The 25,018-nt window shown below is 40.8% G+C and overlaps 2 protein-coding genes across 14 annotated transcripts in view; both read left to right on the top strand.

Moving 5' to 3' along the window:
- Positions 1 to 3,357, top strand: part of rxfp2a (relaxin family peptide receptor 2a) — a 37,122-nt gene extending 33,765 nt beyond the window's left edge. For 4 of the 5 annotated variants that reach the window (XM_037120262.1, XM_037120263.1, XM_037120264.1 and 1 more), the window contains 2 exons: positions 95 to 313; positions 486 to 3,357. In XM_037120262.1, the coding sequence (XP_036976157.1) occupies positions 95 to 313; positions 486 to 751 (485 nt within the window). In that variant the 3' untranslated portion in view covers positions 752 to 3,357. Of the gene's footprint in view, positions 1 to 94; positions 314 to 485 lie in introns of those variants that run through there. The other variant, XM_037120267.1, reaches the window with a different exon arrangement.
- Positions 3,358 to 4,785: 1,428 nt separating this feature from the next.
- The window catches only part of fryb (furry homolog b (Drosophila)), a 62,825-nt gene continuing 42,592 nt past the window's right edge, over positions 4,786 to 25,018 (top strand). For 2 of the 9 annotated variants that reach the window (XM_037119077.1, XM_037119071.1), the window contains exon 1: positions 14,116 to 14,975. In XM_037119077.1, coding sequence (XP_036974972.1) covers positions 14,729 to 14,975 — 247 coding nt within the window. In that variant the 5' untranslated portion in view covers positions 14,116 to 14,728. Of the gene's footprint in view, positions 4,932 to 14,107; positions 14,976 to 22,855; positions 23,152 to 25,018 lie in introns of those variants that run through there. The other 7 variants (XM_037119076.1, XM_037119073.1, XM_037119075.1 and 4 more) reach the window with 6 other exon arrangements.

Raw genomic sequence — 25,018 nt, 5'->3', positions numbered from 1 at the left:
CTGTGCTGTGTTGTCCTTGTTTTAAATGTGCCTCCAGAAAATAAACTTGACTTGACTACAGGAAAGCATCTGAATAGCTTGTGCATTCCTTTAGGTCTGAACCTGGTGGCCTTCCTGGTGATCGTCCTGTCCTACTCCGCCATGTTCTACTCCATCTATAAAACTGGCATCAATGCCACAGACTTGAGGAGCAGACTGCACAGGGACGTGGCTGTGGCCAACAGGTTTTTCTTCATAGTGTTCTCTGACGCCCTCTGCTGGATTCCCATATTTCTGGTGAAGGTCCTCTCACTATTGGAGGTGGAGATACCTGGTAAGAACAGAATCCCCCCCTGTGTTTAAATACAAAGTCACCCTGCCACACATAGGGCTTCAACCATAGATCACTGGGATCTAATGGTGAAGCCCTATGCTTTTGTAACTGCATGGTAAACAGGCACGTGCCGCTTTAAAATTCACACACCTCTGCTTCTGTTCCCCTTTAGGCACAATCTCCAGCTGGGTGGTCATCTTCATCCTTCCCATCAACAGTGCCTTGAACCCCATCGTGTACACCTTGACCACCAGCTTCTTCAGAGAGCAGGTGGAAGTCTTCCTCTGTCGCTGGCAGAGAAGACACACCTTGAAAAAAGACCGCAAAAGCCTAACCTCCTCCACGAGCTTCATGGAGACCCATCGGGTTCTAGGCTTCCAGCGGCATGCCTACCCCCAGCGGGTGTCTACAAACCGCGCAGACCCTCGCTACGCCTGAGGGAGGCGGGTGCTTTTACTGGCAAAATTACAGGTGGAGAGCCCCGTTGCTGCTTAAATACTGAGGCTCTGATTATTGTTTTAATGAGAATGAACTGACAGTGGAACAGATTATCAGTCACTGAGCCCTCTCATCATCCTTCTGCCCAAAGCAGTTTACAGTTTTTGCCCGCAACATATCCACGCAGGAAGCAGTTTGGGCTTCAGTGTGTTGTTCAAAGTCACGTCACACAGGGCACAAGGAGCCGGGGATCAAACCACTCACCTTACGATCTAAGGAGGACGCTTCGTACCACTCAAGCCCCAGTCACACCCATGCTTGCACGCTTATCTGGCATTGATGTTATTGTTCTAGCTGAGGTTACAGAAAAGTGGAACAGAGAAGAGGAGGCAGATGAAAGCATGGATACAAGCATAAACTGTGCAACTGATACTCCGCACATCACTTTTTACTTAGGTTACCCCTTCTCATGGAGCCAGAGGAGTAGAAGCAGATGCTGTGAGACAAGCCACCAAATAGCCCTCTTATCTCACAGACAATATTTTCTATTTAATGAGCTCAGGATGAAGCTTATTACGTGAAAGATGTAGCGCTCATCGGTCGCTGAGGACAAATGGTTTCAGCTTGAACAAAAAAACAATGAGAACGAGCCTCGGACTGCATAAAACCTGGCACCCAAACACGATTCTTGGAATCATAGCGCTGGCGCGACGCGAATCAAAATGCAAATCAGCTGCTATATTTGTTTTGTTTTTATTTGCACAAAAACACATTTAAAATTCAAGTGCCAAAATTCTGTTCAGATTTGCATGCCATCTACCAATTAAAATGCAAATACTAAGTCAATTTGACACGCCATTTTAATATTTTCTGACGCGATTGAAATGCATAACACAGTTGATAACATGTATGTATTGTGCCATCTGAAATGGTCCCTTACACTAAGGAGGCTCTGTACATCCTCCCTCTGTATTTCTGCTTACTGTCTCAGCTTTTGTTGTCTTCTCTTTCTAGTAACTTCTCTTTAATCTGTCAGTTGTGGGATTCACTGTCCTGATTAGTTTCTTTTTCTGTGATGCTCCCTTCCCACGGCCTCCTCTTTACTTAAATGTGGAACTGAAGCTGCGAAGGAGAGAGAGACATTTGCTTTCGAGCGTGATGTGTGATCATGCAAAAATGATTATATAAATGTAACTCATGAAATGACTAACCATATTTTGAGTCATGTTTCTTCTTAATTATTATTTACAAAATGCCATGTGGTAGAAAATATGGTAAAAAATGGCAGCCTAAATTTGAATTATGTAAAAAAATAAAAGGCCACTTTACAGAATAAGTCAGAATAAGCATTAGCTAGTTAAATTTCTGCAAAACCACCGATAAGTTGGAATTTTACATTTCTTTATGTCGCAGCTTTACATTTGTTTGGGTTCAGTTTCTTATTCCTTAAGTCTTGTCTCAACACTGTGCTTGTGCTCTAGCTGGATTTTAAGGCACAAAAAGCCCGGTCATGGTCGGGTCAGCATTTGCCACAAATATGGCTGGAAATTGTCCCCGACTTATCCTGTGGTGTTATGCTTACAAATGTTAAAACGTAGCCCCTTGACAAAAATATCCGGTTGCTTGCCCCTTAAAAAATGCTGAAAGGTGGACTCGAACTGCTGCCACTGTCACCTGTAACTCCACCGCTGTCCCCACCATGTTCCAATATGAAAGCTATGTAATAAACATGTCATGTGAACATGAGATGACAGGTTTTGTAAAAATGTCAATATGATAGTCTTTAATGTGCACAAACTTGGATGTGTCTGTGGTTTGTGGAAACGTTGACTGCTAACATTATATCCTGACGACTGGACAAAAATGAGATCTAGATGTTATTGAATCAAGGCAGAATTGTAACTGTAGGTACTACATATATTTAATGACTTTACATGTACGAGGGCACCGACAATCATTGAATGTTTTGCATCGGTTATGTGAGGCAGCAGTTTTCTGTTTCCTCACTGATGCCCGTTTCTGTTGTTGCCCTGATAAAATGGGTGAAATCTGACTTTTTTGCCCACTTGTGTCTTTCATGCAACTTTGCTCTGTTACTGCATGTACAGTATATGCTCTACGCTGCAGCACTGTCATCCAATCGAATCATACCATTTTTTTGTTCAGACCTCCTCATTGTGTGACGTTTGTCTAAATGTAGCATTGAACTCGCAAAGCTGATCCATGAGGAAGTAGTAGAATTTAGCTCTGCTGTCACTGGTCTCATTGGACCACTAGGACTGTTCTAACTTTGGTTTGCGTTTCTTTTTCTACCTTTTTTTATAACCAGTTGTAATATGCCATTGTTTCTGCTGCCTTTCAACAGTTGCTTTGAATTACTGGCAATCATCAGCAGCCAGGTAACAGTTAAAGAACAGAACAAAGACAACAAAAGTTGTGTAGAGTTGTGAAGAGAACCGTAATGATTGTCCATTTTTCTACCAAGCTCTCCTCTCTGTGTATGTTTTGTATATCATTGTGTTTGAAGGCATCAAGTTGTTGAATTTTGTATCTTCCCACAGAGATGTGTCCTTCACTGAAATAATAAAAAGTCAAGAACAAACTTATATCCCTGTACTCAGTAAGATATCCATCAATGCACTTTCAAAGGAGCAAAGCTGACTAATACAACCCCAGCATTTGCATGCACGCAGACAAACACACAATGTGTTGATCAAGCAATACTTCTATAAAATTACTGAAGCACCATAAATGGACCTAAGAGAGAGCTGGATCACTGCCCCACTTCCCAGTGTCTTTCATCTGTTATTTTGAAAAGCTGAAAGCCAAGAAGCATTTTCTAACTGCTACTAATACCACTGTACATGGCATTCAAGTTCAACATTTCCCATGAGCTACCAAAATCTCATGAGAGCTGTTAGAAATGTAAAGTTGCAGTGATGGAGGAAGTGCTCCTGTAACCAAGATTACAAGTTGTCATAACAAGAAGCTGCAATTTTTTGTTAAAGGTGAAATCTGTGACAACACAGCATTGTATTTAAGATCTTTAGCGATGCAGAAATGCCCTGGTCAACAAATCTTGTTCTAGAGATGAGTGAAAACATGTTTGTTTGACTCCAACAAATGTCACATGATTTTAATAGCTTAGGAAGCAAACTCGGCATTAATTAGGATCATTTAGTGCACAGTCTTGCATGAAACAAATTGCACAATCATTAGCACCAAAAGATACTGAAATTAAAACTTCTCATTTATGCAGAAAAGCCATGCGTATATAGGCATATTAGAGGCATATATATGATAAAAATAGATCATAAGTGATGCATTAATGTGTAAGCATCGCCACTGTTGTTCTGTACTGTAGCTTAATCCACAATAACACATCATAATTGATCAGATGATTTATATCAATAATGTGTAAAGTGTCAATGATCTCAGTTTGCTCTGTTGTTAAAATGAATGTAATGAAATAAAAAGTGCAATTTTGAATAAAGTGATGGTTTCGATTATTGAAGGTGGATTTGCTTTGTACGACTATTCAACTGGGCTATTCATTATATTTTCTTTAATGGGGCGCTATGTAGCTTTGGAGAAGAAATTCAAACTCTGAATTTTAATATTTACAATATTAATAAGGTTATAAAATAAATGCATATAGTAGAAATATAGATTTTTTGCCATGACTGAATAAATGAGCTGTGAATAAATGAGGTCCCCAGAACAAAACAACATTAACAAGATAACAAGATAAGCCATCTTTCTGTTTCTTTATTTTCCAGCTGCTTGCGGTAAAAGCATCTGCTATCACACTACAACATGTCTTTTCAGTTGTCTTCTACAGCTCCTTCATCACTTGAATTGACCGCACCTGCAGCGCTCAGCATCCTTCCATAGCAGGTGTCCTGCCCTTGGACCGAGGGACGCCCCCAGCGACACATGGACTGACACTGCCGCCGACCAATAGGAAACGTTCTTTGCCTCCCTTTCCAGAACGTCGGTAACTGATTGGTTGCTAAGGGCGGGGCCCTGTCATCCCGAACAGTAGCGCTGTCAGCCGGGGCGGCACGACTCCTGGAGGAGAGAGACGAGACGGATTGATGAAAACAAGCCACAAAATCACATAAACAAAGAACCCGTGCCAAGAAATGATCCTGTAGTCGCCGAGGTCGACGCAGAAAAGGTACCGTTCATAGTTATGTCGCACTGGTGCTTGGGTATGACGGGGTTTGATGGCTCTGTGTTGATACAAAGGCAGCCGAGCAATGTCTTGATATAACATCGATATAACTACCACAGGGGGCTTTACTAGCTCGCTGGCTACCGAGTTAGCTGCAGGCATCGCTGGTTACAGTGGTCGACACCCTTTACATCGTTTAAAAGAAACTGTGACCAAGCTGAACACGCGTACACCTCTCCTTAGCGGCGCTCGCGCCACGAACAATGCCGCGCTGCTTTGTGAGGTAGATTAGCAACAGTCTTTATGTTAACAGCGACGGTGATTGTAAATACTCACTCGTGATGGCGGTGGGAGATAATATGCTAAAATACATGCTAGCCCCCAGCTAGTTAGCGTAGATGAATGAATTAAAAGCCATGGCAGGATCGCTAGTTCCAGCAAATGAATACAATTTGGCGGCATTTATAAAATATATAACATCTCGTAGTGCAAACGCAACATTGCAACACGCAGGTCTCTCACATATGGTGTCTGTCTGGCACCACGGTCTGAGCCTCCGGACCACTCACTGGTGTGATGTTTTTCCTCATTGTGACGATGATTACATGGTTATGGGTTGTGAATTTAAACACAGTCGTCAAATCGCGAAACTCAAATTGGTTTTTGCTCCACTGGTGCGAATCATCCCGCTTGAGTAGCTGGGCACTTTATTATTCTGCAGCTGAGATGCTCAGGAGTCAGCTTGAACATTTTGTGAGAGGAAGCCAATGTTACAGCATGTATTATTTACACACACACACACACTCACACACACACACACACACACACACACACACACACACACATACAGTACAAGGCCAGACAGCAGGCAGTGCCACCTCTGTGGACTGGGCTCCTTCATTTCTTGTCATCTGGCAGAAAATGAAATCACACAAATTGATTTGTTTGTTTTGTCTGTGTTGGCATAGTGATGCGATGAAAAGCCACATACTTCAACGGGTTTGCTGTGAAGTTAATGAGCACGTATCAGGATGATCAAACCTCGCCTAGTTTTCGTCCCCCAGCCCAATCTGATCATGCTCCTATTTTAGGCCTATTCCTGCCTTTTCATCACCCTCCCCTCCCCTCCTTCCTCATGACTCAATCATACTTCTCCATCTCTCCAGCTGTTTGGCACAGCCAGCCAGCAACGGCGACCCAGTTTACTCCATTGTTCTGTGTCTGGACTTGTGCTACACAGACAGCGTGTCATGGGTGTCACGGCGCTGTGATTCTTCTCCCATTCATGTCCCCAATTTACAAAACCTATCAAGAGGTTATCGGTTCAATCACTGGTCTATTTTTTTCCCCCACATCTTTAAGTTTTTATTTTTACACAAGTATTTTCATTAAGTTGTCACAGGATGACTTAAGGTAGAAGAAATGAGATGAGCCAGATTATGTTAAAGGATTTTAAAGACTGTGAGGAATTAGGATTTCCTACTAAAATGTAATCTTTTCTAAACATGTAGGCATGTGGAAGTGAACAATAATACTCTGGGTGGTCCACTGGGCCAGGGTCAGAGAGTTTTCTTGACCCATATAATCCTTTTAAGTGAAAACATTTCAAAATCCTTTGCACAAAGCATTAAGAGTGCTTCTGTGGTATAACTGACTGGCTGGTGTTGATAAGCAAGTTAGATACTGAAAGCATCCAACTGGAAAAAATCCCAATCCCTCTGTTAAATGCCACAATCATGCAAATACAGGTAAAAGAGTCACGAGCATATAACTACCCGGCATGTCAGTTACTGCTCAGCGATATGGGGGAGCTCTTTGTGCTAATGTTACTGGGTCAGCTACTGAATGAGAGTCTTTCAGAGTCATTGACTGATTAGTGGACTGCGACAGCTGCAGACACAGTCTGTTTTTTTTAAAAATTTGATTTATTGATCGAGATGTTTAGAGATTATATACAGATTAAAAAAAAGTATCAACTCTTCCTTTAATCCTAGCGCTGCATATGTCACAGCTCAATCAACATTATCGGCCTATCAAGTATACATCAGTATCGGGGTGGATTTTGTTAGATGTGCACTGAAATTAAAACTTGCAGAAAAAGATGCTGAGGGAAATGCATGATTATTAAATTCCAAGTAAACTTACTGTTTCAGTGTGCTGGTGTCATAGACATAGACAGCACAGTTGATAGTTAAACTGTAAAAACAATCGAGTGTCATTTGAGCGCTGGCATATGCGCACTTGACGTCAGGCAGCAGAACTGAAGGGGTAAAAATGTCCCCAGTTGTACAATTAGCAGTCCCGTGAAATATTTCACACCACTTGACATCTTTACGACCTGGCTAAAAGAGATTAATCTACACAGATTTATTGCCCTCCATGGTATCCCCTGAATTCCTGAATATGATCTTGCTGTCAGCTTAAAAAATAAAAATGTAGACTGTACAATTAGATTGCATGATGAATGCACCAGCTACATCCTGTTTCGTAGTTAAGTTATTGCGGTTCAGTGCGGTTGCAGCAGTGTCAGTTTCCTGACAAATCATCCAACCAGCTCATCAGGGATGACAGGACTAAACTGAATACATTTTCATAACATGGCATTTTGTCTTTAGTTGTTAGCAGGCAGTTGAGAGTAACAAGAAATACGGGGAAAAAAGGGGGAGTATGACATTGTGACAAATGTCTTGGACTCAAAGCAGGGACGCCTAATGTTGTCATACATGTCGCTATGTGTTTCACGGTTCGTGTTCATGGTCATGAGGGGAACATTTTTACCCAGTGACACACTGCGCTGTCTCAGCTCTGTTGCTCGGTGACGTTTGCAGGCCACCGAACACTTAATTTGCTGTGAAGATGTTGTAGAGCTTCATCCCCCCTGTGTGAAAGGAGGAGAAACAGTTTGACCTCCCACACTCCCAACTAGTGAACTATCTATCTTTCCCTAGCTGTCATTGTTTCCATAGATACCACCCAGCACCTCACTCCCACTGGATTACATAACCTGGTGTTTCTGCCAGGCACACACACAAGTCCACACGTATGCAGAGACATCAGCAGACACACACACACACACACACACACACACACACACACACACACACACACACACACACAGCATCACATTCCTTATGACTGCACTCCCTCACTGACTATGCCTCAGGGGGGCTCGAAGTTAGTTCTTGTTTTATGGACAAGATCTTCTCCCTGATATTACTTTGAGAGTAGCAGAACACTTGTTTATTTTATATGATCTGATGAGCCTTGTGTTGACATAACGAGGGTTTTGACGGAGAATTAATATACCGGGCTTGTGTGTTTTGTGTGTTTGAATTAGGACTTCAGATAATTGTTCAGAAAATGCTGTTTCATCGCTGTTACATTTTAATGGAGCTCTGAGGCTGTTTGTTGATGCATTAGAGACCCCAGAGAAAGTGTTACATAACCCAGCTGTATGCAAATGCTGGTGGGCATACTGTACTGTGTGACGTCCACTCCTGGCTAATATTGTGTGCATGAATGCATGAATGTGCATTTTTTCCAAATCCCAATAACTGACAGGTTTTTTTAATGTCCATGTCAATAGATGAAAAAATGTGTCTGATATTTGGACAGACTTTATTTATTTTACTTCTCAGAGCTGTCTTTCTCCTCCCAAAGTTACTGGAACTAGAATCTAGCGAGAGTTTAAGCAGGCGGCTGACCAAAATGATGATTGTCTCAACAAAGGAACAGTAAAGTCTAAAAATAAACAACAAAAATAACAAAAAAGTGTTCAAAACCGACTGCCTGGCATCTGAGTGCTTTAGCAGAATTATTATTTTTGTGTTGGACTCAAGGGGGCACCATTGTAAAGCCAGTGTTTGTAGGCCTGACGATGATGGGGCTAAGACAAAGGCGAAGGACACAAGACTGATTATTATTACTAATACTAAGATCAGTTGTGTCAGCAAAGGGCAGTTATTTCTACAACTGTTATTTCTGCAACTGTTATTTCTACCAGTATTTTCTATTTAACATTTTTAACATTTCATATTTGATTCAGCATGTGAGAGACCTAAAATAATTTTAATTAATTTCAGTATACAATATGTTTAGGTACTACTTGATACGGCCATACTGTAAGCACAGTTCCAGATCTATACATTGACACCCCAAAATTCAAGTGAAGGAAAAGGGAAATGCCAGTTTAGTGTGATAATCAGGCTACTGTCACCCTGGTATTTGCTAACGATCATGATAGATAGACTGCAATTCAAAGTACTTTACAGAGGCATATAAATACATTAAACATAAGACATTAACACATTAAACAATGCAAAGCAAGCATATAAATGGATGTACTGCTGACTCCAAAACATGTCAATAGGTACAGCGCAGTAAAAGTAAATCACTGCAAAGATAAGTCAAACTTTCACTTTCATTCTGAGAACAAGGCGTGTGTCCTGCACCCTGAGTGCATGAGGAAGTCAGTGTAAAGCCAGTACAAACATGCAGTATACGGTACATATATTGTATCAGTTACTGGGCCTTAAAGTAATTTTTACATTCCTAAAAACTTTTTTTTTCCATAGATCAATAACTTATAATGTCATAAACATATATAATTACAGGATGGTATATACAAGGCTCTGTAGGCATTGTTACTTGGTACATGCTTTAACCAACAAAGCCACCAAAATGTCCCACTAAATATAGTATATATTTATATTCATATTTTTATTGGCGCTGGTGTTGACAAGTTCAGGAAATGTTTTCTCGATCAAAGCATATTATTGTGCTACAACTGGTAACAATAATGTATGTGATGGAAAGCTGCATTGTTTTGTACACAGAGACTGATTATTGTAGTGGTGGAGCACTCCTATCTTTCATTATTCATCCCAGTGAACCCCTGAATTGCAGTCTTGCTTAAGTGCATAAGCCAAAAGTAAACTTGTTAATTTCTCAGGTCTACTGTTCGACTGAGTGGCTGAGCATGTTGTGTATTCGGGCCAACTGTTGGCAGGCCAACATATTTAAGTGGCAGGAGAAATAAAAGGTTTCCTGGTGTAGCTGACATCTCAGAGGGTGTGATTTAAATAAGTGGAAGGATGATAATCAGTGGTTCATGGGGTGAGGTTGCTTTTGACCCAATTTTTAAGGAAGATAAAAGAATACAGAACTGAAGTGCTGTATTGTAAGAAACAGGATGTGTTTCAGCTTCTTGGAGGTTTTTCACCTCTCATCCAAGAGGCTTCTTCGGCTCATACTAACTGTTAGGGAGTTGCAGGCTTTTAACTTCGGTGTGGGTGTATCCATACAAAGTTGTTAAGGACATGTGTGAGCTCTGAATTTCATAGTAGTAAGGATCACTTGTGGGTCCTTGATCCAACCGGCCCTCATGTGGCTTGTTGGAGCTTGGTGAGCCCAGGTGTGAATGGCTGTTGACCTGTCTGGGGAGGGAACTCAGTGCTGCACTGTAGGTGGGTGGTAAGTGATGTCTTAGGCTACCTCCTCTGTTCAACAATGGTCCTTCCAATTTGACATAGATGGATTCTTTTGTCCTTCTTTAAAACCATCTGTCTTCTCTGGCCAAGATGTTGACATTGTCATCAGAAGAAATTTTTTTTCCTTCTGATGTAAGTGAACAGCAGAGTCCTGACTTGAGGAAATGGAATTCGTTCATGGAGAGGTTGTTTTGTCTCCCAGTGCATTGAACAGCATAAACTACATGACTCTGTTTATGAGTGTTATGTATACAAAAAACACCCAGGCATAAGCAGAGTTGGTGTGGCAGCGTAGATACAAAAGCTAGCCACTGTTGTTAACATGTGTAATGGATGCTCCTTTAAATACACATCTTTTGCTAGATAACAACTAAATGATTGAGGTCAGTGGGTGATTAAGTACAACAGTTCAGATAAGAAACTAAAGAAGCAAAGATGAGTGTTTGTGACAATAATAAGCTCCAAAAGCGATCGTGGCACATACCTTCCTTCTGCGTGGGAGAGGAAATAGTTTTATTTTTCAGAGAGAATGTGAGGCAGGCTCGCGAGGTAAAGAAAGGCACTGGGGCAGGGGAGGGGAATCATAAGATGGACTTGCTGTTTGCTTTTCAGAGTAAAGAACAGGCCATGACCCTGTGGTCTGTGTGTCTGTTTGGGTGTGTTTAGTTGTCCCAGTCAACCAAAGCCTGTCTGCACAGTGGGTGGAAGGTGATGGCTTGGCTCATAATTCATATCCGGGCTGATTTATGTGCTTACTGACTAAAAAAGAATAGAGGTTAGGATCATAGAGGAGTAATAATTATGATGAGTGGTGTATGTGGCATGAGAATTGACCTTCAGGGATTTATTTTATTTGTGTATTCAGACAATGAAATACATTTATTAGAGGAGATTTATGAGACTTCCTGTTCTGTCTCATTAGAGATACACCTACGGTGTCTCACATCAATGTCATCATCTGTCTTTAAATGCATGTAAAAACATTCAGTAGACTTGTTAACATTAAAGAGTTGAGAATAGTGCAAAGGAAAGAAGAGATGGGATTAACCTGGATGTATGAAGAGTGAGATTGACCTATTGAGTAGAAACACTAGTGACTAATCAGGTTAAGCAAACAAGAGAGCGACAAACCTGAGTAGCTTGTCAGATAACCCAAGTGATGTCCATTATCATCCATTAACCACTGTGCAGCCAGAGCCAGTCAGAATATATATTTCAGCAGGTTGTAGGTTAACATACAGTATGCAGATTAAAAGCCTGAAAAACATATGTCGGTGTATAGATTTGTATATTTTCACATTGTCAGAGCCTTTGCGGCCACCATCACCACCCCAGCACACAACATTTTCTGTGTCAACACATTCCTGGAGATGATTGGTTAACATGTTTGTTTTCTTTGATTGGTTGGCCCCAGTTGACAGTTAATGAAAGGACAAAAACAGTCTCCTGTTTGTGTGTGTGTGTGTGTTCATGTGTGAGTGAGTCTGTCTTAATACTTGGCTGTTGTACTCCCCGAGGGGACGGCACGCCTCTCTAACTGACTTTGGCATGGTGCCTAGTTGTGCTTGTTTGCCACCCTCAGCCATTTCCTTGACAGATGGTTGATAGTGCAGCATATTTAAAGAAACTGGGGCAAACTGTTAAAAATGTAAATTTAAAAACTTTAAACAACTGCTTTCTCTAAAGGAAAAAGAAAATTCCTGATTTCATTGTGTTTTCATGTGCAGTGTTCATCCATTCTGTTCTTTGTAACCAGTGAAACCAGTGTTGTTTGTAAAATCTGGGTCAGGACAGATGCCTTGTCTTCTTCTGCTGCAAATCAAATCTACCTGCATGTGCAAATAAATTAACCTAAACCTGAGCATGAACCTAAAACTTGTTGGTAAAAAGCAAAAAACATCAAATCGTCATGACCAATTTTGTCACTTGTTTAGGTGGTCATTGTGACAATGACAGATCACAGCATAGACGCACTGTCCAGTTATTCACTCATGTTTTACTCAAACTTGTGTGGCCATCTTTTAAAAGAAGACATGAAGGTTGTGTTGTTGTTGCACCTACACACATGATCTCTCTGTGGGGCACTCAATGGAGCTGATGTCATGACAATAATGACATAAACAGCAGGAAGTCACCTCAGGGTAGGTGTCTCCTCAGAGATATACCCTGCCTGCAAAGAAGGTGTGTAAAATATGGGATGAAGTGTATTTGAGAGAACAGAAAAAAGAAAAAAATATACAAGATAATTGTTTAAGAAAGGTCACATTCGAGTTTTTACACTGCTGTACTGCCTGGTGTGTACGGGACCTCATACTTTTTAGTAGGGCTGCTTGATAATGGTAAAAATAATCATGATCAATTTGGTCAGTCATGATTATTCCTATTGATCTTGGAATCATTATGCATTTATTGAAAGAAACATTTTAATCGTTAACTGACTTGAAATTCATCACCGCTAAGAAATTGAAATGATGCGAATGTGATGTAAAATGTAATAGAAAGGGAGAACAGAAATTCTGGATCCAACCTTTATCTGGATCAAAATCCAAGCCGCGGCTGGCTTGACGTGTTTTTTCGAAGCTATGGCTAAATTAACCGCAGTGAGCTGAATCAAACAGCTACAGCCTGACTGTGACTTTGGGGCTGTTGGAAAAATGCTTAGCTGGATTTTTGAAACAAGACAAAATGGGAGGATCTTTGCAAAAGGAATGCAGCGCAATAAAATGTCTTATAATATAATTATAATGATAACAATTCATTAATTACTCAGACATAACTTTCGAAAAATGCCTTCACTGTGTCTGTTAATCGTGTCTTGTTTAGTCAAATGGCTTTTACAGTATCCAGGAAGTTGACACGTCTTGTTTTGGCATTGAGAGTGATTTTGCCAGAATGACAGGACCATGTGTAATTAGGGCTAGACCAAAACAGTGCACTGTACTTCCTCTAAGATCTGTTTTTTGTAGATAAGCAGCAGTGAGGTAATTTGCATTTTGAAACCTAGAGTCATTTCTGCTCTGTTCTCAAAACTTGAGCTAGGAAGCTTTTGCCACCAAAATGGACTTTTATCTAGCTGTTTTAAATCATGACACTGTACATGCTGTTGTTTTTTTAAAACCGACTCCTTGGTGAGTCAGAAGAGTCTTTAAATGTATGTTTGTCTAGCTGTGGTTTCAGATTTCTAACTGGCTGACAACGCAACCTCAAATGTATCTTTGAAATACATCTGCAAATCAAGAAAAACATCCAACTTTCACATAAACACAAAAAAATGTGTGTCCCTGTTGAGGATTCTTCCTGTTTGTGTTTGGCTTTGTTTCCCCCTTCTGTAAAGGGGTGTGTCTGCCCTCAGTAATCCTACACCATTAACACATTGAGGTTACTGTAACTGGCTAAACAGCCTCGACCAGTGAGTGCAGGGACTATTACTCTTACTCACACCCACATGCCATGTGTTGGCTGGCTGAATCAAGCAGATGCATGCCATTCTGCTGTGCTCTACTACTGAGTAGAGCTACTACAAAAAAAAGCAAACAGGTGGGTGAGAGAGGACACAAGAAAGACATAATTTTCTCTATTGCCACACAGTTCGTAGTGACAGGAGGAAAGTAGCTGGAGAGAAAATCTCAGAGAGAAAAAGAAGACGGTGAGAGGGAGAGGGGATAAGAGAACCACCCAAACTTCCCAAACCACCCAATCAAGCTGCGTTCCTGGAATTGGATCCCTCCCTTGTTCACCACCTGAGTGGAGAAACTGAGCTGTGCCTCAGAGTCTCGGAGGAGTGAGAAAGACAGAGAGAGAGAGAAAGAAACAAAGACCAGGTGAGAGCAAAAACAGGGCACGTCAGGAGAAGACAGGCGAACTTCTACAGAAAATAAAACTACCTCTCAAAGAAAAGAAGACACGGAAGATTTATTTTTTTTCACAATCCAAAGGCAGGAGAGTGAGAAAGGGGCTCCTGAGGGGAGAACCTGAACTCTCAGGAGAGCCGTGTATCTATAACAACAAAGCAATGAGCTCACTGTCTCTGGATTGAATAAACTCGACATAAAGAGAGGAAACCCTTTGAGAAGAAATCGGATACCAAAATGAGGATAAAAAGGAGATGAGGAAAATGAAAACTGGAATTGTTGGACTACCTGAACAGCCTGTTTAAATCTCTTTTTTTCCCCAAAGTGTTGCTCTTCTGGAACAATATCTTTCTTCTACTAATGGTGTTTTTGATTTTTACAAACCATCATGTAGTGTCTCCTTGTTAGCTCTGTGGATGGCCAAGTTTTGACTAACAGGCAGTGGCTTCATAGTGGAGACATGTCTCTAGAAGATGTAGGAAGCACTACCAGCCTCACGGCTGAAAGCGTAGCTTCAGACCACTGTGATGGCCACTCTCTGAGCCAAGGTCAGGAACAGGATCAAGAGAATCAGTGCCAAGGCCAGGATGGGATCGTTCTTGAGCGTATTGCCTCGCTGTCCCTGGATATGTTTGACCCAAGTGACTTCACTGGGAGATTTACAAAGATTCAGTCCAGGTCCAGAAAGAGGACGAGGATCATTGGAGGTAGGTGCAGACAAGCTTGGGATGTTATTTTTTTATTTTTATTTTTTTTATTGGAGTGAGCATGTCAAGGCAGGAACAGTCATTGATATGTAACAGAAAATGTGAATGGCAATTTGTCATGACCTGAGGGGTTACTCGGGCTAGAAATGGTGGAAAGATTGGTTGAACATCTAGCTAAAGTAATCTTCCACTCTGTAACTGGAATGCAGGATGGGTTTTTCCAAAGTCCAAACCAGGATTTTGAAATAGTTTCATATCTCTTACTACCTGTCTCTTCATGTGTCAGAACAAGGCTCGCCTTTGGGCTTGACAAGTGTCTTTGTTGTGGCTCTTGTTGACCCTGTGAAAAGTGATACCTTCTTTGTTATGAGAAAACAACACAATATTACTCCACTAATCCTCATTCTACAGAATGGGAAACAGGCATGCCTGTGTGGCTCTGACCGTACATGTAAGCACAGCATTATCTTTTTCACTTGTTCTCAGCTATCCTCAGCTTCTGGGAATTTCATGTCCAAACAGTTCCAACTGTGAGAGAGCGCCAAGACCTTATGGTGTCGGTCAAAGTATGATACAGCTGGGCATATGCTTTGACTCAGTGTTGACATTACGGATTTTGCATTAAAATTCTGTGATTTCTTTGTAATTGTTTTTAGCAGCGGTATTGGTTCCATGTCCATCTCTGTTGATCTTAGGTTTGTGTGTGGTGCTGTAAGTAATTGCAGCCCTGATATTCCTCATAATGGGTTAGCTGATCATGAGTAAAGGGCTAATACAAATGCACTTAGCCCCATGCTTCTTTTGTGTTTTTGTATTTGCTTTTGTTATCTACATAATGTTAGATTTCCCATTTTATCTAGCTGGTATCAGCATTTGACCAAACACAACAGCCTAGTACCTGTCATTGGTAAACTTACTTGACATCAGATGGCATGAGCAGGCTTGTGTTTCAAAGTGTTTTAATACAGTATTTTAACAGTTTTGTTGTATTGTATCTCATACTTAAGGTATAAGGGATATATTTTAATGCTTTGATTTAAAAATTGTAACTGTGATACTTCGGGAGTGAATTGGTTTACATCTGCTCACAGTCACCCTTATGTGAACATTTCTGGTTTGGATTTTGGTATTGTCTCCTCCTGCTTCTGTCAACATAATTTTGATTGTTTGTCAAAAATATCAATCTTAACATGATGAAATGAAATAATCAATTTCATTATATTTCTATACTTTATGTATAGGTATAGATAGGTATAAATAGCACACATTTATGTAACTGGGAAACGTTGAAAATGCTTTAAGAAAGTGCTTTGACTGGTAAAAGGTGACGTAATGCTGCTGAAACACAGTTGAAAAAGAACAGACAATCTGTGCCTGAACTTGAAACCTGTTAGTTGCTTGATGATTCTTTTGTGTGTTCAATTTGCCCTGTAACCAATAGTGTCAGTTGATCTCTCAACGTAGAAACAGATCCTGTGTTCTTATCTATTCCTGAAAAGCCACAGTCAGTTCAAAATGTTAAAAAAAAAAGCCTTAAAACTTCAGGACATTTTCACATGTGACCCAAAGTGACCCGAAGTTACAGTAATGATAATTAATCCTCTGTTTGGTTACCAACATCATGAACTATGACCGTGAGTACGAGCATATTACGGTGAGGAAAGCAGAACGGTTGTGGCAGTCATTCTATCTCTGACTTTACATTTTTTTCAGTGTAATTTGGCTGCGCTTCAGAAGGAAAGAGAAAAGTGGGCGTGAAGTTAAAGGGGAAATCTGGAGTGAGGTAGTGCCTGTGTAACCGAGTACCACCTGCACAAACATGTCCTACAGGAAAACAGTGACTTCTCTATAAATGAGCGCATAGATCACGTTACTGTCGACAAGAAATGCAACAGAATTGAATATTATGGGACCTGCATGCTATGATAATGTGCATGACTGAGGCTTTGATGTTGGGGAGACAGGTATGCCTGGCATGACAACAGCCTACACACAGACACACACCCACCCACCCACACACACACACATTCTTCAGTTGAGTTATCTATTTGATCAACCCAGCTGTGTCAAGGATACACCACTGTGTGAACTGTGAACCTGTGAACAGTCCCTCTGCATTTGTTTCTGGCTATTTTCTGTGTGTGTGTGTGTGTGTGTGTGTGCGCGCGCGCGCGCGCGTGTGTGTGTGTGTGTGGACTCTTCTGCTGTGTTATGATGGACCATTAAACACCCACAGCCACATGTCTAATGTACATATGAGAAAGACAGTTGAGAGCCACATGTTTGGTAATGTTCTCTTGTTAAACAGATGGGATTTATGTCGCTGAGTCAGCATGAGTTAAGGCTGGAAGTAGTGGAGTAGTGGATTTTATTCTGAAACTTTTTCGATTGATTAACTTCCTCTGCCAAGTTATGTCTTCACCTGTGTGGATTTGTTTAGCTAAACGGATTTCCGCGAAACTTTGATGGAGGATGGGTCTCAGCCCAGAATTGATCCCATTAACTTTTGGTGCAGATTCAGGATAAAGGGACATATTTTTTTTCTCGCTTTCTGTAGCGTTGCAACATTTCAGTAAATATTATGCAGAAAATTTAATCGATGATAAATTCAGGCTTATTTAGGTAGCTGGTAAGAGTGTGTACTGTTTAAGGCAGATTTTAATGAAATATCTGGATTAGTAGGGGGTAGTCAAATTTTCAGCTGCTATAAAGGGAGCTGTTAGGCCTTGAGAAATGTACGCGATCCGTACTGTTCTAATAGTATTTTTTAAAAATACAAAAAAAAACCAACCATATTTCCAGCCTCTTAACTGTCACAAAATGATGCTAATTTTGTTAGTAAATTGACGTCAGGCCAAAATAAAACTTTGCTGCCAAAGATCGATCAAAAGAAGAGGGATGGTTTAGTAGTTTTAACATATTATTGCATGTAAATTTCAGCATTTGAACTTAATTAGCTTTGAATCTGAACCTTCAGTACTATGATCAAGTAGTTAATGGAAAAGAAAGCGAGCTGAATTAAGAAAGCTGTATCTGTTATTTCAGTGTATTTCAGATACATATTTAATCTACATTTAGTTTAGATTGAATATACATTAAGTATCACGTTGGACTCAACATTACAATATTGAAGCGTCAAAAAATAACCCATTCTGAAAAGAAATGAGTCCATATATTAACAGCTGGTGTTAAGTGAACATCCAGAGAGGCCAGATAGGATTCCTCCACCCTTAATATGTACTGTACGTGTTTCAATGTATGAGCCTATGTATGAGCGTACGTATGGCTGTGTGTGTGTGTGTGTGTGTGTGTGTGTGTGTGTGTGTGTGTGTGTGTGTGTGTGTGTGTGTGTGTGTGTGTGTGTGAAGGAGTCACATTCCAACAGCTGGCATGCCCAGGCCCCTGCTCAGAATGTGAGGAATCCTAGGAGCTCCATAAGGAAGGGTGTGTGTGTGTGTGTGTCTTTATATCCATGATTTTTATCTGTGTGCTGAAATGTGTGTTACTCTGTGACAAATGCCACCCTATTGTCATTGTGCGTCATGAATTTGAATAGATTTCCATATACTGGATGAGAGTTGCTCTCGGAGAATGACTTGCATGTTTCTCTGTCAACACAAACAGCTGTCCCCTCGTCATCCACAGAGCATCTCATTTACATCCAGAGAAGCTGAAAATTATTTGGCTGACCAAAAACATATCTTAATTTGGAAATTTCTATTTCAAGAAATGTGTCGCTCACGCTGCCTCACCCACAGCTTCCCTTCTCGCAAAAAATCACAAGTCTAAAACATCAAAAAAACCCCGTTGTCTCACTGCTGGCATGCATAACTTTTAAAACTAGTAGGAAATATGAAGAGTAAAAAAAAAAAAAAGAGTTATTTTTGACATTTCTCTTGAGAATGACTGACGCAGAGAAGAGGTCCATTGGGGGTTGAGATAATAACAGGGTGTAGGCAGAAGGGTGTTAGCAAAGCAGGATTACAAGACAGGATGGGCTACAGGTAGCTGGTTAGTATGCTAACTTCAGGAGATATCTCTGCATAACAATACAAAGATGTCTTTGACATAAAATCAAAATCAAACCTCCTTCTAACCTCCAGCAATAACATTCTTACAAATTGCACCTCTAAAGAGTCTTAAAATGTCTTAAATGCTATTTTATAAATAGAATTCTATAAAACTGTCATAGAATAGTCTTATATTTAAATTTGTGGGGTCGGAATTGCCACAAACATTTGATTCTGTTGTCATTCAGCCATGTCTCAATTTAGTCTAGCTCTAATGCATCAATGTCCACATTTCTTTTGTTTCTTTTACTTCATATTGGCACTTACTTGTTGGCAAAATGTTCTGTAGTTTACACTACCTCACTCTAATAACCATTTTTTTATTATTTAAAGCCTACTTCTGCACAGGACCACATACTTGAAAACTTGAAAAAGTCTTAAAAGGCATTTCATCCCTGGATAACAGAACACAGAACATCGATGTTTACAGTTGCAGGAGAGCATCTTGAAAATCATATTAGTTTATTTTCTCAAACTGTCAACTTGGCTTGACTGTCTTGATTCAGTAAACAGAGACCGAAAATCATATTTGCGGGTACTGTTTGGCCCAGGACTGTAATGAAGTAAGCAGAAGTTGTGGACAGGAATAGGCCTGCAGTGGTTCCTTGCTATATTTCTCCTCCACTGAGATTAGACTGTAATTGTCTGTTAATGTGAACTAGGCCATCCTGTGCTCAGTAGCTCTCCTGCGAGCTGCTGCTTTGCATGATACTGTATCTTATGGACTTTTTAACCACCCACCGCTCCCTCATTCTCATTTTCTCTCCCCCTTCCTCTGTTCCCCCTCCCTGGCCCATTCACATGTCCGCTGGCACTTCCGCAGTTCATCCAGGGAATTACATGATGACCCTAATTATCCACTTGTGCTTCCACTCTTACTCAACCCACCATAGCATCACCACCATGATGGCCATCGTACCTTTCTGCTTAGATAGCCAGTTGGCTGAAGCAGTATGTGATGGAAGGCTGAGAGAGAGAAATGGATTTTCTCAAACTATCGTCTAATACTACAGTCAAGCTCCTTGGATGGAAGAATTTAACCACAGCAGTAGAGTAGGAGGTTAATATCCGCCGCAAGCAAAGTGCTGATAAATGTTGGTGTTGGCTTTTACAGTTTCTAGAAGAATGATGCTCACTGTACTTAACTGGAATTCACTTAACTGACACTTTAAACAGCATTAAATATTGATCAATTGATCAATCATCATCATCAATCATGCCACCTGTAATCGTTCAATAATTTAATCGCCATGCAGTGAATTTAGCTGGGCACGTTGCCAAAAACATTAGCATTGTAAAGAAATTACTGCAAGTAGCACGAACAAGTTAATTACCTGTGCGGCACCACCCTATTACACCGCTGTCGTTTCACCATCTGAATGATCCTTTATTTCTGATGTTGCTGTAAACAAATGTACTGGGTCATATATTGGCTAATATTCATATATTGGAGCTATATTGGCATTAGTGGCATTATTGTTTGATTAAAAAGTTAGTGAAGTTTAATGTGATTCACAGACAGTGTCACCATAACATACAGTTCATTTTTCAACTGTAATGTTCTGCTCAGTATGTGTCTCAGTTACATTTATTTGAAAAAACAAACAGAAAATCTAAGGGATGTCATTTAATTTGTGCATTTTTGTTTTGAAAAATTACAATTGGGCAGTCTATGTCACTATCTGATTTTTTTTAAACTCCTTGAGATTCATATTGGTATCAGCCTCAAAAATCAAACCAGAGTAGCAGAGTGGTACAGCCGACAGTCTCAAGGTCGAAGCCATTAAATCCCATCAGAGCACGTCTTTTAGAGTTGTTCATTGTGGATCAGTACATCTACAGTATTTCCAATCTTAAGTCTCCAAAGTGCAGTTTGATGTATTTTGGCACCGATTCAAAGAGTATTTGATTTGGTCTCAGAGCTGGATGTTAGAACACAAAAAGGCCAAATGGATTGAGTCTGGTAAATACTATATCTCGTGGGTTTTTAGACTTTTACTCAGTGAGTTGTTCAAATGTACATATAGTAGATAAACCTATTGCGAATAATCACCCGCATCAGTTGCAGACAGACCAATGTACTACCCTAGGAATGTAGCTGCTGTTTAAAATATGAAGGAACTGACCCAGAATCAGACTCAGAATTCCTTAATTAGTCCCACAGATGCAGTAATTTGTGCATCACAGCAGCCAAAGGACAGTAATATTACAATAAACAACTATAACAGAAAAAAAAAAAAAACGTAAGAAATGGAACTAGACTTGTATATAAGTTATTTTTCCATATATAAACAGTATAATTGTAAACAGTGCGGCTGAGGTCCTGTCCGCAAATACGCTGGTATTTCTTAAAGTAGGCCTTTTTTGTTATATCAAAATATTTGAGTGTGTACATTGACAGAATGAACGTTTTATTGTTGATAATAAGAAAGCCACGATCGGACATCACTCAATTCAAGAAGAGAAACAATATGGCCGCTTGCAATGTTTTCCTGCATTATCTAGGAAGATTGTGTGAAGAATAGTCACACTTCACACCTCAGTCATAGTATTTGCTGTAGCTAAGCAACTGACCAGAGTACACAATCTGCTTCCTGTTTACAGGGGCACATGCATGCCCAGTGTACGTGTGGACTGGTCCTGAGGTGGACCGCCATGCATCACTGCAATGTCACCCATCTTGGATGATCAGTCCAAGACTCTTTTTTTAGGTGCTGAAAATCCCTCATTACTGCTTATATAGCTTAATTGCTCAGCTTAAAGGCCATTTAGAAGAGCAAGTTAGGAATGGCAATAATGTTTATTTTTCATTTATTTATGTATTGTTTTCATGATTAATTCATTCATTGTTTTGTCTATAAAATAGCAACAGCCCAAAGTGATGTCCTCAAATTGCTTTTGTTCGACCAGTGGTCCACAACCCAAACGCCCTTTATTTACTATCGTGGTTATCAAAGAAAAAGAAGCGACCCCTTATATTCAAGAAGCTGGAATCATCAAATATTTGACATTATTTCCTGAAAATTAACTGAAATTATTCATTTATCAAAATAGCTGCCGATTAGTTGTCTTTCAATAGAGTAATCAGTTAATCCACTGATCCTTCCAGCTGTAATTGTGGGACAACAGCATCCACTACACACTCGCTCGAAAATCAACAGAAAGTCAAATGCCTTCTGCACGCACTTCATACTCCAAACTTGATTCAGATGTGACGTGCAGTACGACCAGTTTTTTTTCCTTTCTATTTGTTGTTGCTGCCTGCCTTTCAATGCTGCTCTTGGCTCTCATTGGACGAGGCGGGCTTGCAGCGTGCTCACTCAGCACTTATAGCGAGGGAGAGCTGGACAACAGTCTCCCTGTCCACTGTCTTTTAATTGTCCTTTTCCTTCCTTTCTTCACTCTCTCTATTTTTGCCTCTCCTGTGCAGTACTATCTATTGTATATCTTTTTTTTAATAATTTTCCCTCTTTCTCTCCTTCTTTCCCTATCTCTCCCTCTCTCTGTCACTCTCTCTCTCTTGCTCACTCTCTCTCTCTCTCTCTCTCTCTCTCTCTCTCTCTCTCTCACCCTCACCCAGTCACTCTCTCTCTCTCGCTCACCCTCTCTCGGTCTATACTCTAAGAGGATTGGCTGCTTGCGTCTACCAACATCTGTGTATCACTGTCCTGGGAGAGCAAAACAGAGAGGGGATGGGGGGTGTTAGCCAGCTCGATAGCAACGCTGCGCACAGACAAGGCTGAGTGCCGCTCTCTTTTTCTTCCTCTTTAACACACACACACACACTCTGTCTCGTGGACGCCTGACGCACGCACACAAACAAACACGCACGTTCGACAGCAGACAGCCGCAACATCCGCATCGCTGGCTGCCCACCCCGCATCCCTCTCTCCTTCTCTCCCCCGTCCTTCTCTCCCTCTCTCTCTCGGCGCGCACTCCTCTTTCTCTCACTTTGCTCTGGCCGCAGCGCCTCATCCTGCCGTCCTGTCCCCTCGCTGCTGTCTGTCACCGTGGCCACATAGCCTCTGCAGCCATGGCGACCAGCCAGCAGGATTCAGGCTTCTTTGACATCAGCATCAAGTCTCTGCTCAAGTCCTTGGGAGGGAGTGAGTACGGCTAACACATCTCAGTTGTTGTTGCTGGTGTGCCAAACAAATGCACGATGCGTTCTGAGCGGCGAGCTGATCTTGCATCGTACAGACTGTGCTTATTTTGTTTGTGTTTATCTGTGTGTGCGTGTGTGTTGGTGTGAGGACTGAAAAACAGGCAGCGAACATACAGCATGATCCACACTGTCAATATTTGGCATTGTTATGTAATGGAATAATGGAAGTCAAGTCAAGGGGGGTGTAGAGAGGGAGAGACTTGCTCCAGGGGTTAGATAAGGGGAAATCTGCCTCCTCAGCAGTTTCCTATATGAATTATACAGAACGTTACTCAGCAGAAGAATAAGTCCGTCTTTGTGTTCGTTATAATCTTTACAACCACCACTGAAAAAAAGTGTTGTTCTAGATCTCAATCAGTCAATTTGCCATCAAATTTAAAGCTGATCCGTATGTTCACATGTGTTTTCATCCCGTCCAAAGACCGAAAGACTTGAATTTCACAATCAATCCTTCAGTCGGCGAGTCATTGTTTACCAAACAGGAGGTAAAGCTAATGTATGTGAATCTGGGATGACCGCCCAGCAGCATCATCCCAGGCTGGACATCCTGTACTTCCTCTCACTTTCAGCAATGGGCTCATAAACCTGAGACTTGGCACTTGGCAGAAAGCTTTCCTCTTACATAGTCATCACCACACTGACAGCCTGTAGTTAAGTTTTACTGTTACATCAATGTTTTGTTTGTTGATATGGAGGATATATCCTGTTTTTGTTGTTGTTGTTGTTGTTCTCTGTGACTTCCATGCATCGACTGAATGTTAGCTTTCATCTTGTGCATGCATGTCTGTATGTGAAAGTAATTTAAAAGCTAGGGCCGCAACGGTTATTGTCATTTGCCAAGAATCTGTAAATTGATTAGCTGTTTGGTCTGTAAAATGATCCAAAGCCCAAGATGACGTCCTCAAATACTTGTTTTGTCCACAACCCAACGACATGCAGTTTACTGTCAAAGAGGAGCAAAGAGACGAGAATGTATTCACATTTAAGAAGCTAGAATCTGAGAAGAGATTTTGACATTTTTTTTTCTGAAGAATTTACTCAAATGGATTTATTGGTTATTAAAGTAGATGGGTATTAATTTATTAGTTGATCGTTAGAGCGCTAATGGAAGCTTCTCTTTGTGCTCTGTTGCTGAAAGGTCATCCTGTCATGCGAGTCCCTTTCATTAGATATCATGAAGTCGCTTTGGTGTGCGTGTGTTTGGTTAGCAGGGCAGCTGTGTGGAGCTTGTATATTAGGTGTGTGCTGAAGGTTACTGTCAGCAGGGGTTGGGATGTCGTAAGGGTTACAGAGGAATTGCAGGGCTGTTGTGTTGTGCTGATGGTTCCCCCCCTTCAGCCGTTTAATGTGATGTAATAAAAAAAAAAGAAATCAGCCTAATGGTGTATGTGTTTTCTCATTTAAGCTTCTTACAGCTATAGGACCAAAGTGAGTTGTGTAGGCTTGTTTGCTCCAAGGTCATGATGATGATGATGGCAATCAGAAGGCTAGAAAGCCAAGAAACAGGCCTGAGAAGTCTGAGTTATGTTTCAAGCGTGAAATAACTAGATAAACAGCTGACCTCATCAAGTTGAACTTGTTCCATCTCATGACAGCGCAGCAGTCCTGACATCATCGTGTGTCGACCTCTATCAACAATATCAACAGACACACATAATTGAAACAAGCTTACTCATGGTTTTGTGATTTATTTTTCAGTTTTCTAGTTTTTAGTTTTTTATAAAGGCTGCACCTAATAATAATTTTCATTATGGATTAATCAGTCAGTATTCTCTCAATCAGTACATAACTTGTTTGGTTTATAAAAT

The sequence above is a fragment of the Acanthopagrus latus genome, chromosome 13, assembly GCF_904848185.1.
Source record: "Acanthopagrus latus isolate v.2019 chromosome 13, fAcaLat1.1, whole genome shotgun sequence".
NCBI classification, from domain to species: Eukaryota; Metazoa; Chordata; class Actinopteri; order Spariformes; family Sparidae; genus Acanthopagrus; species Acanthopagrus latus.
The sequence above is the reverse complement of the archived record's forward strand: the minus strand, read 5'-3'. Positions and strand labels throughout refer to the sequence as shown.